Source organism: Adiantum capillus-veneris, chromosome 28 (assembly GCF_014529385.1).
Source record: "Adiantum capillus-veneris isolate H3 chromosome 28, ASM1452938v2, whole genome shotgun sequence".
Classification (NCBI taxonomy): Eukaryota; Viridiplantae; Streptophyta; class Polypodiopsida; order Polypodiales; family Pteridaceae; genus Adiantum; species Adiantum capillus-veneris.
The window spans coordinates 72,726,404-72,738,858 of NC_140958.1; the positions used below are offsets into that span (position 1 = coordinate 72,726,404).

Sequence of the window (12,455 nt, forward strand, 5' to 3'; positions counted from 1 at the left end):
TTAGTGTTTGTTTGTCCCTTAAAATATATTCCAAACCTAAACATGTATACGATCATGTGGATTTTTTGCTTTGTAGAGCGAATTGTCATTTTTCTGAACGTCCGCAGATTACTCATCAACGTGCCTCCCGTTACTCTGCAACTAGTGCCACCTGTTTGTGCTGAAGCTGCTTGAGGACATTCCATCATCTTCTTCCTCCAACTGAAATTGTTCCCGAGTATTGAGCATCTTGTCTTTTCATGTCTTGCATTCAAGCCTATATCTGTACTGAAGTTCTTATTGAACATCGTCTCTTTTCATGTCTTGTATTCAAGCCTATATCTGTTCTGTTTTTTTTTTTCTGCTTGATCATGCTGTATGTTGAAGAATATGTGAGCTATGGTATCATTTTTTTTTTAAAATGCACATCTTGTCGTACCTCTTTCGCAGCTCACAGTTGATTTTACTGATTGTAGCTTGACATCACATAGAATTTTGAGATGCCTTATCTTCATTTCTGAGCTGTACTTCCAAAGGGTCACCAAAGCTGAAGGGCATGGAAGAGTGATTTTTTTGTGTAGGGTGAAGATGCACACAGGCAGTCATTGACATTGAGGCTCTCCTACATTGGTTCCTCATTGAGGCTCTCCTCATTGGTTCCTCATAGGGCTACATTGATTTTATGGCTCCCCCATATGGGCACCATGAGTTTATCGGTGTACATTGAGCTAGGTGGTAACCTTTGCTGCTTTTGATCTGTTACCACCACCAAACTTAGATTTTTACGTTGGTTCACTAGTTAGAGTGTCATATTGTCCTAGGTTGCTTTGTCAGACTTAATCCGAAAGCATGCTAGCCCAATGCTGGCTCCCATTTGAGTGTCAATTAGAGTTGGCATTGACTATTGTCGGTCTAAGCAATCAGCAATAACATGAATTTTATCCATATCGATCGCTATGCCGTTTTTAGACACTATGTCCAAGAATTTTTCCTTGTCTGCCCATAAATGTGCACTTTTTGAGATTTAAGCAAATCCTATAAAGTCTACTTTTGTTGAATACTTTTTTGAGATGTTCAAAATGATCAGCCCAGAGTGATGAGTGTACACATAGATCATCCATATATACTTCCAAGAAATTCCAAAGGTATTCTTTGAAAGCGTAGCTCATCAATCTTTGGAAGGTGACAAGAGCATTAGTTAAACTCAAAAGGCATAACCCTATAGGCAAAAATACTTCATTTAGCTGCAAAGGCAGTTTTATGATGATCTTTGGGATCGACCAAAAGTTGATTGTACTTTGAAAATTCTTGCAACTCATTCTAAAACATGATCGATGATTGGAAGAGGGTAGTTACTTCGACACTAGAGAGCAAACACTTGTTTACTTAAAATACAATTTGAAATGAACCGAGGCATACAAATAGTCCTGTCCCTCAAAACTTCTCTTTATTTATGGGAGTATTATGCATAGTATCGTGGACAATACTAGTGAAAAATTAGCATTGTAGCTAGATGAGTGTTGATGTTGATTCTTCAAGCCACGTTATTTATATCTACTCAAGTGTTTACATTCTCCTCCATCTGTAGCTAAATGAATGTCGATGTGGATTCTTTTAGTTGCATGTTCTTTACATCTACTCTCTCAAGTGCTCGCATTCTCCAACGTTTGCTTTCATTTGTCTTCCAAATACGACGTCACAATCTTTACAAGCACGCAAAACAAGAGAACGCCTATCCTAGAGTAGATTGAACAAAGCCTTTGGAATAGAAGTAGATGAATGGTTGAAATCTTCAATTGTGATTAATTTTTCATGACACTATGCTTTCATTGTCGACATAGGTTAAGGATAACTTCCACATGATTTCCATCGAAGAAGGATAGTTGAAACTATGAGAAAAGTGTAGAATTCAGTTATATCATGGACTGTTTTGATATAAATCAGCTTCGCATAAATAGCCTAGGATAAGGAAAAGAGGTTCCCCTAATGTAGAAGCTTCAAAGTGCAAAAAATGCTATAAAAATTAAGTTTTTAGTTTCCAAAACTTGAAATTCTCTCATAAATAAGTCTTTTTAGATTTGCCACTAGTCCCACTAGTCAAATTTTTTAAGTGGACAAAAGACCTTGAATCAACTAACTTTGATCAAATTGAGAATTTTGACTAGTGGCAAATCTGAAAAGTCTTAGGTTTTTCTCCTCCTCAAAAGGAGGTTATACTTACCACTTGTTTCAATATACATGAAGGAAGTGTTGGGCATCTATGAAGAACTCTTTATCAACCCACTTTGCAAGATAGTTCGTCATCTTAACAATATGCCGTCTCACATTTTTTTCAAATGTTGCCTTGCGATATTCATGAAAACAAATTTGATCATGTTACAAAATATATTTCAGCTCATCAACTTCCGGTGGATCTTTGTTGTCTAGATAGCTCATTAACTTTTAGTGGAACTTCATTCAATATACTTACGAAGAAGATTTATAGAAAAGCATTATGTATACTTGAAAAGAAGACTTACAAAAAGACACTTTATTGATCCTTTCAATCTCACAAAAAGGACCATAATAGCTAGTAGTAAGTTAAGGATACATTCCTTTTTTTTTAGTGCATTTTCTTTTGCTTTTAGAAGTCAAGAGTCTCATTATTTGGCTTTCCTTTCATTCTAGATTTCTCAAATTTTAGTAATACCCAATCATTTCCTTCAACGTGAATTCATCCTTTGTGCTTATTTGCAGTGTTCTTATACTTTTCTTGTGAACTAGCAATGGCTGTCCTCTCCTGAGAAAATGCAATATTCAAGTCTCCTACATATTCATTAATTGTTGCAAAGAGTTATCCTTAGTACTAAGATTAGGTGGTAAAATCCCTTTGCCAAATAAAATTTCAAAAGGAGCATTTCTTGTGAATGGATGCACTATATTGTTGTTATAAGCAAATTCCACGCGTAGTAGTTACTTTTCTCACATATAGTCTTTTGATATGAAACAAAGCATTTAAAAGATCCAAGACTGTTAAATTTTTAGCCTCACTTTACCCATCTATTTGAGGATGATAAGCTAATGGAAGTTTGTTCCCATGTTAACAAACAATGCTCTCCAAAAGAGACGTAGTTCTTGGATCTCTATCTCCCCTAACAGACTTCTCAACATTCCATGATGTTTGAACATGGCCACCATAAAGGAGTTTCTTTGCTAAATCTGTAGACAATCGTCCATATAACATCATTGCCTTGTTGACTCCTTGAAAAGTCTATTATGAAGTCCATTGCAATGCTTTCCATGGTTACAAAGGAATAGTAAAGGCTGATGTCACAATCAAACCAGAACAAGAAATTCTTACTATAAATATCTAACAAACTAATCCTCTATACTCCATCTACATACCTTATGCTAGTTCAAAGTTTGATAGGTTGCTGCAAATTGTGAGAGATTATAAATTGTGATGCTTGTAAGTCATTGATGATTGATCTTTTAAATTGGGCATTTTATGCATGTCAAACTTGACATTTTGGCAGGGTAATTCATTCACATGCATATTCTTCAATATCTTACCGCATAATTGGTCGAAAGAAATTATATTCTATTGTATGTGTTGTAGGCATTATTCCTCTTTGACCAACAAAAGGGGGAGCATGGTACTCATCTATTAGTCTATGCTTCAACTCGGCTGTAATACATAAGCAATTATCGCTCATTAAATACAGACATTTGATGTCATAAGAAGCATGTGAATGACCAAATATCAAAGCAGTCCACATTGGTGCAAAATCAAGATTTGTATCATACTTTTCACATGTCATTGACAAGTCATTGTGAGATGCAATAGAGATGCCTGCTATGTACGACTTTCTTGTTGACAATGCATGTGACTACATTTTTCTTTCTTGGGGTGTGTATAATTAGAAAATGGAACCTCAAGAGAGCATTTTCCATCCACATATGCTTTTTTTAACTTGGTTTGAGTAAGAAAACACTTCAAACTTTGATGAACGGTCTTCTAAAATCAGCCCCAAGCAAGTAATGTTTTCAAATTATCAATGCATGAACTACAACCAAGAGTTCTTTTCATATATTCCAAGAGAGAGCTTTGCATCACACAATTTGCGACTTTCTTATGCAACAGGATGTTTGTCTTTGTTTAAAACAACTCCTAAATATTTTGCACATGCATCATATTCCACAACAAATGGTCTTGTATGACCAAATTAGATCATTTGTGATTACATTGTTCAATGCATCAAAATCATGCTTCTCATCATCTATCCATTTTAATATAGTTTCCTTATTTTTAAAGTCATGCAAAGGAGAAGAAATCCATGCAAATTGGCAAATGAATCTATTGTAGTAAAAGCACAAACCAAAAGAGCTTGATACATCATGTGTATATTGTAAGTCTTACCAATCACAGATTACATCAATTTTTGAAGGATCCATTTATATCCCCATCTTTTGATACAATGTGCTGAAGATATTATATCTTTAATAAGAAGCCAACACCATCTTGATTTGGTACCATTGCTGCATACACGAGCATGCCAAATACATTTTTCTTGAAGATCGAATCTATTACCCAGGAACTATTGCTTGAGAATCGTATACACATGCGAAGCATCCAATCATCTTGGATAACTAGAATGAAGGGTCGATCTGTCTCCTCAAGTGCATAGGGGTTGTAGGGTTGATAGTGTAGCACCTTGTTCCGCTCTTTCAACTTAAGAGCCTTCTTGTACATTGATGACTAGTCGCCACTTCCAAGCCTTCCTACAACAATGAATATGGTTAACATAGGTAAGTATAAACCCAAGCAGACAACACAACATATAAACCTGGTCAAGTGTAAACCCAACTGCATTTCAGTTCACAAAAAGTAAAGCACATATTTTTTTGGCGGCTTGAGTTAGGTTTTAAAATGTTACTCAAACCCAACAACAAAGGTGTAATTAGTAGCCCTAAAAAAAATCCAAGTTCGTTTCAAGTCATAAGCTAGCTTTGTGGATGTAGAGTACTTTAGAACCTCCTTGACATCTCAAGAAATATGGACATCTAAGAACAATAAAGAGTGGATAGCAGAAATAGTAGCAACATACATCCCTACATTTGACAAGCATCCTTTGAGTTTTTTAGACAATCTACAACATCCAATGATGACAAAGCAACACTATAGATGCAAGCTTGCTTGCAAAGTCAAGGGGAGAGAAATGACATGTGAGTATGGTTTCCATCTCCACAAATATTTTAGTGGTTGTCCTACCGTTGAGGGTATCTATCTCATCAACAATTTTTCAGTTGTCCCTCTTGAAATCAAACACAATGAGAAGATAGTCAACCCTTTGCTAAATTTAGATCTCTTAGATCTCAAAGAAAGGGAAGCTTTGACTTCTTTGGCCTTATCTAATATAGAGAAAGGTAAAAAAATCCTTATCGAAGATTTTTTTTGAAGCCATCCCCTTCTCCTTCCCCGACAGGTGGAGCTTGATGCGATCCGCCTTGATAATAAACTTTGGGATTTTGAACTTATTAACCATTCTGCTCCCTTCACCGTTTCAACTCTTGCTCTTTTATGCAGCCTTACTCCAAAGGTTGTGGAACAATGCAAAACCCTAGCTCTTCAATCAAAACACCCCCTCTCCTCGGATCTACCCTTCGAGCTCCTTCAAGTATAGCTGTCTGAAGTGGATGCCAGCAAATGCTCCAGCTCCAAACTCTTTGCTCAAACCAAAGGATGGGCCCTTTACATACTAAATCAAGGACAAAAAAATGTTTCTAAAAAGATGTTGGAACACCTATAAGCCCTTTGTGAAATGGCATTGTCAGAAGATAGATACTAGTTCTTCTTGCTCAACCTCTATCATTTGGTTCGACCAACTGCTTTGGTATGTTTCAAAATTTATCAAAGTTTCTCCTATTCTCCTCAAGCTCGACCCAATTTTATGCCTTCATAGCTTAGGTTTCCTCCTTTCCTTTGGTACTTCGTCATGAAGTCATTGTATATTATGTTGTTCATGACATCTTCTTGAAGTAGCTAAAGGTCTAATTTTGTACTCTCCTGGGGCACCTCTTCTTTCAAAAATTCATTCTACTCGCATTGCTACCACAATTGAAAGTATTCTCAAACGTTACGTCCTAAAGTACACAATGAAGAATAACCAATTACAATTATTGAATATTTTCTCCTGGAGTGCAACAAGGCTTGGTCATTGGCTAATAAGATTCATAGAATACCATCTGGGGCACCACAATAGTTTCTTATTTAACCCCATACTATAACACTTCATTAATTAACAAGGAGGAGGAACTTGTCATGCACATAGACCAAGATGTGCACAGTGGATCATGTGGTTGAGCCAAAAAAAAGATCATATCATGTGATTTCACATAAGAGGCTAAGTTTTGAATGTATAGCTAAATATTTATCAATTTCTTGACAATGTGGCTTGATAACATTGCTTATACAACCTTTAGGAAGGTGATACTAACCAATGTATGGGCTTGCAATTTATGTTTGAGAGAGAGAGAGAGAGGAGGGGAGGGGAGGGGGCCGGGGGGGGGACTATGTATAAATTGTGTATATTCTGTGCGTTCAAGGGTTATTTTTAAAATATCAATTTGTGAATTTTTTACAAATAAAATGCACCCTTTTCTCATTCAATTTGTAAATTTATTTCTCCAATTGCATTTTAAGGTACCCTTTTGCATGTGAAAATGTGAGATTTTTTAAAAAAAATTAATTGCTTCTATTGCACTCACGTGATAGTCACATCATGATCAAGTGACCCCCCCAATCCAATACTACCTCTAGCCGATGTATGGGAGGGTGCTTTTAGGATCTTTTCGTTTATCTCAAGTTTGAACGTACTCTAATTGTTGGTTAGAACAAGGTTGGTTGGATCATAAGTATACACTATCATCATAAGTGATCCTGAGTATACTTAACCACACAACACTACTTTGTTCTTGTTCTTATTATAAATCCATATATAGTAGTAGGATTGATTGCACACTTCACTACTTGCAAGCTCCACCGCATGGATTGCATATTTTGAAAATTGTAAAGGATATTTAGCAACTCTCCACCATACTTCCATCTAGCATTCAAGTAGTCCATGGACTAAAATAAATTCTCGACATTTTTGAAGTGTAGGAGGTCTGCATATGTTTGTTCTTTGTTGGTAGTGTTATTGAATTATTATTTTACGATATTTGATTGTAATTGAACGACAGAAATTGAGTTCAATTTGATGTACATAACAAAAGCTACACTTAGCATTAAAAGTATATTTGTGCATACATGTCAAAACTAATAAATTTATGCTGCTACAACAAGGCCAATTCAGCATCACTAGTTTTTAGTTTTGGAGCTCTACATTTGCCGGAGAAAGAGGACCTGAAACTCAATCCTGGTGCAAAAGCCATGCAAATTGCAATGATCCAATTTTGCTAAGCAGAGGAAGGCCAAAAATGGTTAAGACTACAAGGTAAGCCAAAAAAGGGAGGGGTATAATAAGGTCTTCTTCACCTTTGGGTGCTAATACAAGAATATGCCAAAATTTGTGTGCTACTTTACTTCATGAAGGAGGTGGGGGCCAAAAAAGGAGAGAATGTAAAGTGTACTGGTCAAGCTTTTGGTGAACGTTTTGAAATTGAATTGCTCTTTTCCCCTTCATCATGCTCACAGTCTCCAGGAGCCTCTTCATGCTCTTGCTCTTTATCTTCTAGTAGACCCCTTTTCTCTTCATCCTCTTGCTTAATTTGAACTGTGCAAGCCATCCTTTCTTCATCGTCCCCTTTCTTCACCATGCCCTCCTTTGTACCCTCTTCTACCCTTTCACTTTCCTCCGTCCTTAAACCCCCTATTCCCCCACTTGCCTTTGTCAACCCCTTTGATCTCTCTGCTTCTTGTAGCCAATTTGTCCTCAGCATCACTAGCATCATGGATACGGCACATGTTGCTTGCGCTGCAAGTAGCCCTAACCATAACCCCACGAACCCGTATCCCAGCCCAAACACAAGAATGATGGCAACAGGCATTCCTATCACATAGAAGCAGGCCAAATTTATCTTTACTCCCACCGAGGGTCGCGCACTGCCTCGCAAGACGCCACATCCTGTCGTTTGTGGGCTGTTTCCGAGCTCGCAAAGCCCGATAATGGGCAATGCCATTGCAGTGAGGCGTAGTATAGTCTCATCATTTGTAAACATTCGCCCCCATGTGTGTCGAATTGTGGTAGTGAATGCCATTGCAATGATGCCTAGTAACACAGCACAACATGAAGCTACCATGACCGCTAGCCGTGCCTTTGCCGGCCGGTTTGCCCCGAGCTCATTGCTCACTCTTGTAGATACTGCTAAGCTCAGAGATGATGGGAATATGTACACTAATGCAGTGATTTGAATGAGTATACCCATGGTTGCTACTGTTGCCTTGGCCTCTACTAGGAGCCCTGAAAGCATTATCATGAGCTCATACCACCACCATTCTAAGCACACTGAAACACAGCTTGGAATGGCTAGCTTTATCAATGGTGCCCAGTCCTGTTTGCTGAAGAGGGAGCTCCAAGAGGACCACATTCCCTTCATATAAACCTTTTTGGAGTACTTCAGGTATGCTATCAAGAAGAGAAGCATGTTGACATTCGTGCAGACAGCTGCCAGTGCCACGCCTCGGATGCCCAAATGCAAAACATTCACAAGGAGCACATTCGCAAGCACGTGCAGAGGCAAAGCAATGCCAGCACAGCAGGAGATGGGTATGGTGATGTTTTGGCTTCTGAGGTAGATTCTTAGGGGGTGCAAAACACATTGAACAGCAAGGTCAGGAATGGAGTAGAGGATATATATGCTTGCCATTTGGGTGACGCTCTCGTCCTGCCGACACAAAAGAAGTATCTTCTGCATGTTCAGCCAAAGTATTGCAATGGGGAAGGATGCACACATGAGGCCTACCATGGCCCTTTTTGTAGTTATCATCATAAGGCTCCATTGCTTTGCCCCATATGCTTGCCCACAAATGGGCTCCATGCCAAGAGCCAGTCCGTAGAGCACCGAATAACCCGTGATGTTGGCAAAGGCAATGGACAATGCGCCTCCCGCAAGCTCTAGCTCGCCCAGCCGTCCCAAAAAGTACATTGAAATGATGCCTCTAGGGTATAACAAGAGGCCTGCTACTATCAAAGGTACAGCATTTCTCATCAACTGGCTGAGCTCTTCACAGACCTGATGAGCCAAGAAGAGAGAAATCATTATACAGACATTGGATATGTAATCAAAACATGAAATCTAGATGAGTGAGGGTGAAAGCAGAGATTTTCCATGGTCATGATGCTAATCAAATAGAAGTTAGCTTGAATAGGTGCGAATGACATGATCCATTTATGAGTTTCTTTGAATTATCCTTGAAGAATACATACACATGCATGCTTGATCATACAACAGTGGTAATTCTTGAAGAGGCTTATCAACTAACCACGTGCTAGCTTAGAAAATTTATTGGCAGCAAGCAGAATACAATAATAAATATACCTCAGAGGGGGTTGAATAATTTGATGTTTCATAGCTGCTTTTTTTGATGCCACCTTCAATGTCATGATCGATCTTCAGCACAGATGATTCATCGAATGACCATGGGGCGCATTTATCCACGGAGCACACATTGTCTTCTCCCAAGTCATTTGATGTATTGTGATCAGATGTCCTGCACATGGCTCTGTTAAAATGTGAATTTTGATGCCACACAGATTTGAGAATGCCACCTCACTGCTCACTCGCCTACTGTATGGACTTTGCTGAGATTAGGCTATAGAGGGCTCTCTGCACTGATGATGAAATTTTGTGGAAGTGGATGGAATGAGGGGCCTGCAGATGACTATCATGAAATAGAAAGGTTCTAAGCTAAGGCGGTTATTTTCGACGGTGGGCAGAAGGGGAGGAATGGGGAGGGCTGTGGAGCTGGAAGAAGTAAAGGATGCAAGAGAGGCATGAGCTGGTCGTCAGCTTAGGATCAGAATTGTACCCCAGACACTTGAAAGGAATGTCTCTCCTGCTTTCATCATGACCTCAGCTCAGTTAGCAACGGGGGCTAATTGCTGTTTGTTTAAATTTGATAATACCAAATTAATAATTAACCTCCTACCTTCCAAATCAGCTAAAGGCCTAAACAATGCTTCCAAGAGGCTAAACAGGATTCTTAAGGTTTGAAACTCCTTAAAACTACTATGGTCTGATGAATTACAAGATTTTTGTAAGGTTCTCCGCCTCAATAAACTTGGGCGATGAGGCAAACTGGAAGATGGCGTTTGCAGACGTGCACTAGGTAATATGATCAATGGAAGGCTTAATTCTAAGGTTAATGAGAAAGCTGTTGAAGATAAAAACCTCAGTAAATCTCAAGTCCTCTTATACACATAATTGTAACATGAGTGAGAGAAGGTTCATGAATCCAACAGCGCCCTTGGAGCCTAGAGAGAGAAAGAGAGAGAGTGTGTGTGTGTGTGTCAGATCATTGACAATACAATACAATCTGGTAGAGAGACTAGAGAGAGAATATAGTGAGTGGCAGTGGGCACTGCGCGTATTTGTGTGCGCGCTGCGCAAGACCAGGCAGAGGAGAGCTCAGAGCTCACAGCCGGCAATGGCGCACATACACACACACACACACACTCTCAGACACTGACACAGACACCTTCTCTCCCTCCCCCCTCCTCTTAATACTGGAATTTATTGTTAGCAGTGATGGAGGCTTTTAAAGCGGGAATGGTATGCTTTGCCGGCTGCCGTCAGCATGCGATCACGGATCATACTCATCTCAGAAGCAGTCAGAAGTCCGAACGCTACAGAAGAACATGGCTACTGTAGCAGTCAAACACGTGTCGCCACTTTACTGGTTGGCTAGTTAGCTCTCGTGCGCCTGCAACTCGGGCCACTCCTCATTATCGATTGCAGAGCCGGCAACGATACGCAGACGCAGTCGAGACGGACGAGAGAGAGAGAGAGAGAGAGAGAGAGAGAGACTTGTGCTGTGCTCAAGCCTCACTCATTCAGCACAGCTACAGCTTGCTGTAGCCTGTCATTCCCACCCAAAAACGAAGCCCTACTCTTTTGGAAACGAGTCGCGACATCTGACTGGGAAGTATAGAGAGAGAGAGAGAGAGAGAGAGAGAGAGAAAAGAGGGGGTCCAGACTCCAGGTCAGGGGGGTGGCGTAACTGGCGTTGACAATCCTACACTAGCGAGTTACAGACGCGTGTGGGAAAAACTGAGCGATAGGGAGAGAGACGCGTGTATCGTATGTGTGTCTGAGAGAGAGAGAGAGAGAGAGAGAGAGGAGTAAGGACTCAAGGAGGCTAGGGCTAAACTGGAGTGTTAACTGTGAGGCCCGGTTGGAGAGAGAGATTTTAACGTCATTGGCTCGTGAGTCGTGACTCGTAACCCGCTCGTTGCACAGAGAGAGAGAGAGAGAGAGGGGGAGAGAGAGAGTACTCTGAGGCCTGATCACTCTGCAATTCAAGACAGTAAATGCGCGTGTCTATCTAAGCAAGGGCAAAGTACTGGTAGTGGTTGCTGAGAGAGAGAGAGAGAGAGAGAGAGAGAGACCAGAAGTGTGAATTGTGTCTGATATAAGGAGAGGGAAGAGTGGGATAGCTGTGAATGAGAGCTATGGATAATGGTAGTGCATGACGCAGAGAGAGAGAGAGAGAGAGAGAGAGAGAGAGAGCGCCCAAGCCCCAAAGCCCCAGCCACGAGGGAGAGAGGGCTGCGCTTAGCTACGAGTGGCCCTGATCAGCTGTTGGGACTTGGGAGGGTGATGAAAGCCGGGTTAAAAAAAGGACTGGGAACGAAGATTTTACAAGTCGCCATTCACGCGATTGAAGCGATTTGCGAACCTACTACCAGCTACTGTTGGGTTGCTCCTACCTCCTGTCTCATTCCTCTCCCGCATCAGCACACGCGCGCAGCGCCGCAGGAACAGCGCCACTCTCTCTCTCTCTCTCTCTCTCTCTCAATCACAGGTTCCTGCAACGGATACGCCAACCGGACGAGATAAGAAGCGCCTCCGACCGACTGATCTGCTTGCAATTGCAACTAAATAAACAAGCAATCGACACACTGTACCTTTGGTACTTCCGGTCACGTCCTGGTCGCCGGTCGGTCAAACACTAGTAGGAAGGCTACTTACTAGCTAGGCAAAAATAGCAGCCTCGTCCCGTCACATCGGGTGATCCTTTCTAGTGTGGCTGCAGCCTGCACAACGCGTGCTCCGATGCAAGGAAGAAAAGGACTAGGAAATAAAGCTCCAGGTAGGCTAAGACTCTAAGGGCACTTAGGGCTTAGGCTAAGACTCTAAGGGCACTTAGGGCTTAGGTCTTAGGGCCCGACCATAAAATGCATTTGCCTCATTTCTTTAATAAACTAAATGTGCTTATCCAAACCCACAGCATGGGACCAAAAAGTAATGCACATGAAAGCGGGAGATCCACACCA

The 12,455-nt window shown here is 40.6% G+C and overlaps 1 protein-coding gene across 2 annotated transcripts; it reads right to left on the reverse strand.

Annotated features, from left to right (window-relative positions):
* Window positions 1–7,239: 7,239 nt before the first annotated feature.
* On the reverse strand, window positions 7,240–11,753 carry LOC147420673 (protein DETOXIFICATION 49-like). Of its 2 annotated transcripts, none has more exons than XM_086504671.1 (3): window positions 11,454–11,753; window positions 9,499–10,015; window positions 7,240–9,192 (listed from the first exon to the last, which is right to left on the reverse strand). In XM_086504671.1, exons 2-3 carry the CDS (start codon window positions 9,676–9,678, stop codon window positions 7,594–7,596), a joined length of 1,779 nt encoding a protein of 592 aa, XP_086360797.1. In that variant the 5' UTR covers window positions 9,679–10,015; window positions 11,454–11,753; the 3' UTR covers window positions 7,240–7,593. The 2 variants fall into 2 exon arrangements, with proteins under 2 accessions (XP_086360797.1, XP_086360798.1); XM_086504672.1 differs by lacking the exon at window positions 11,454–11,753 and adding an exon at window positions 10,109–11,434.
* Window positions 11,754–12,455: the final 702 nt, after the last annotated feature.

Bases quoted from the DNA above. Each gene is read 5' to 3' on its own strand.
- LOC147420673 (XM_086504671.1), bottom strand. From the start codon at position 9,678: ATGTGCAGGACATCTGATCACAATACATCAAATGACTTGGGAGAAGAC. The intron at 9,193-9,498 runs GTATATTTATTA...TTGGCTCATCAG, and splicing joins ATTATTCAACCCCCTCTGAG to GTCTGTGAAGAGCTCAGCCA.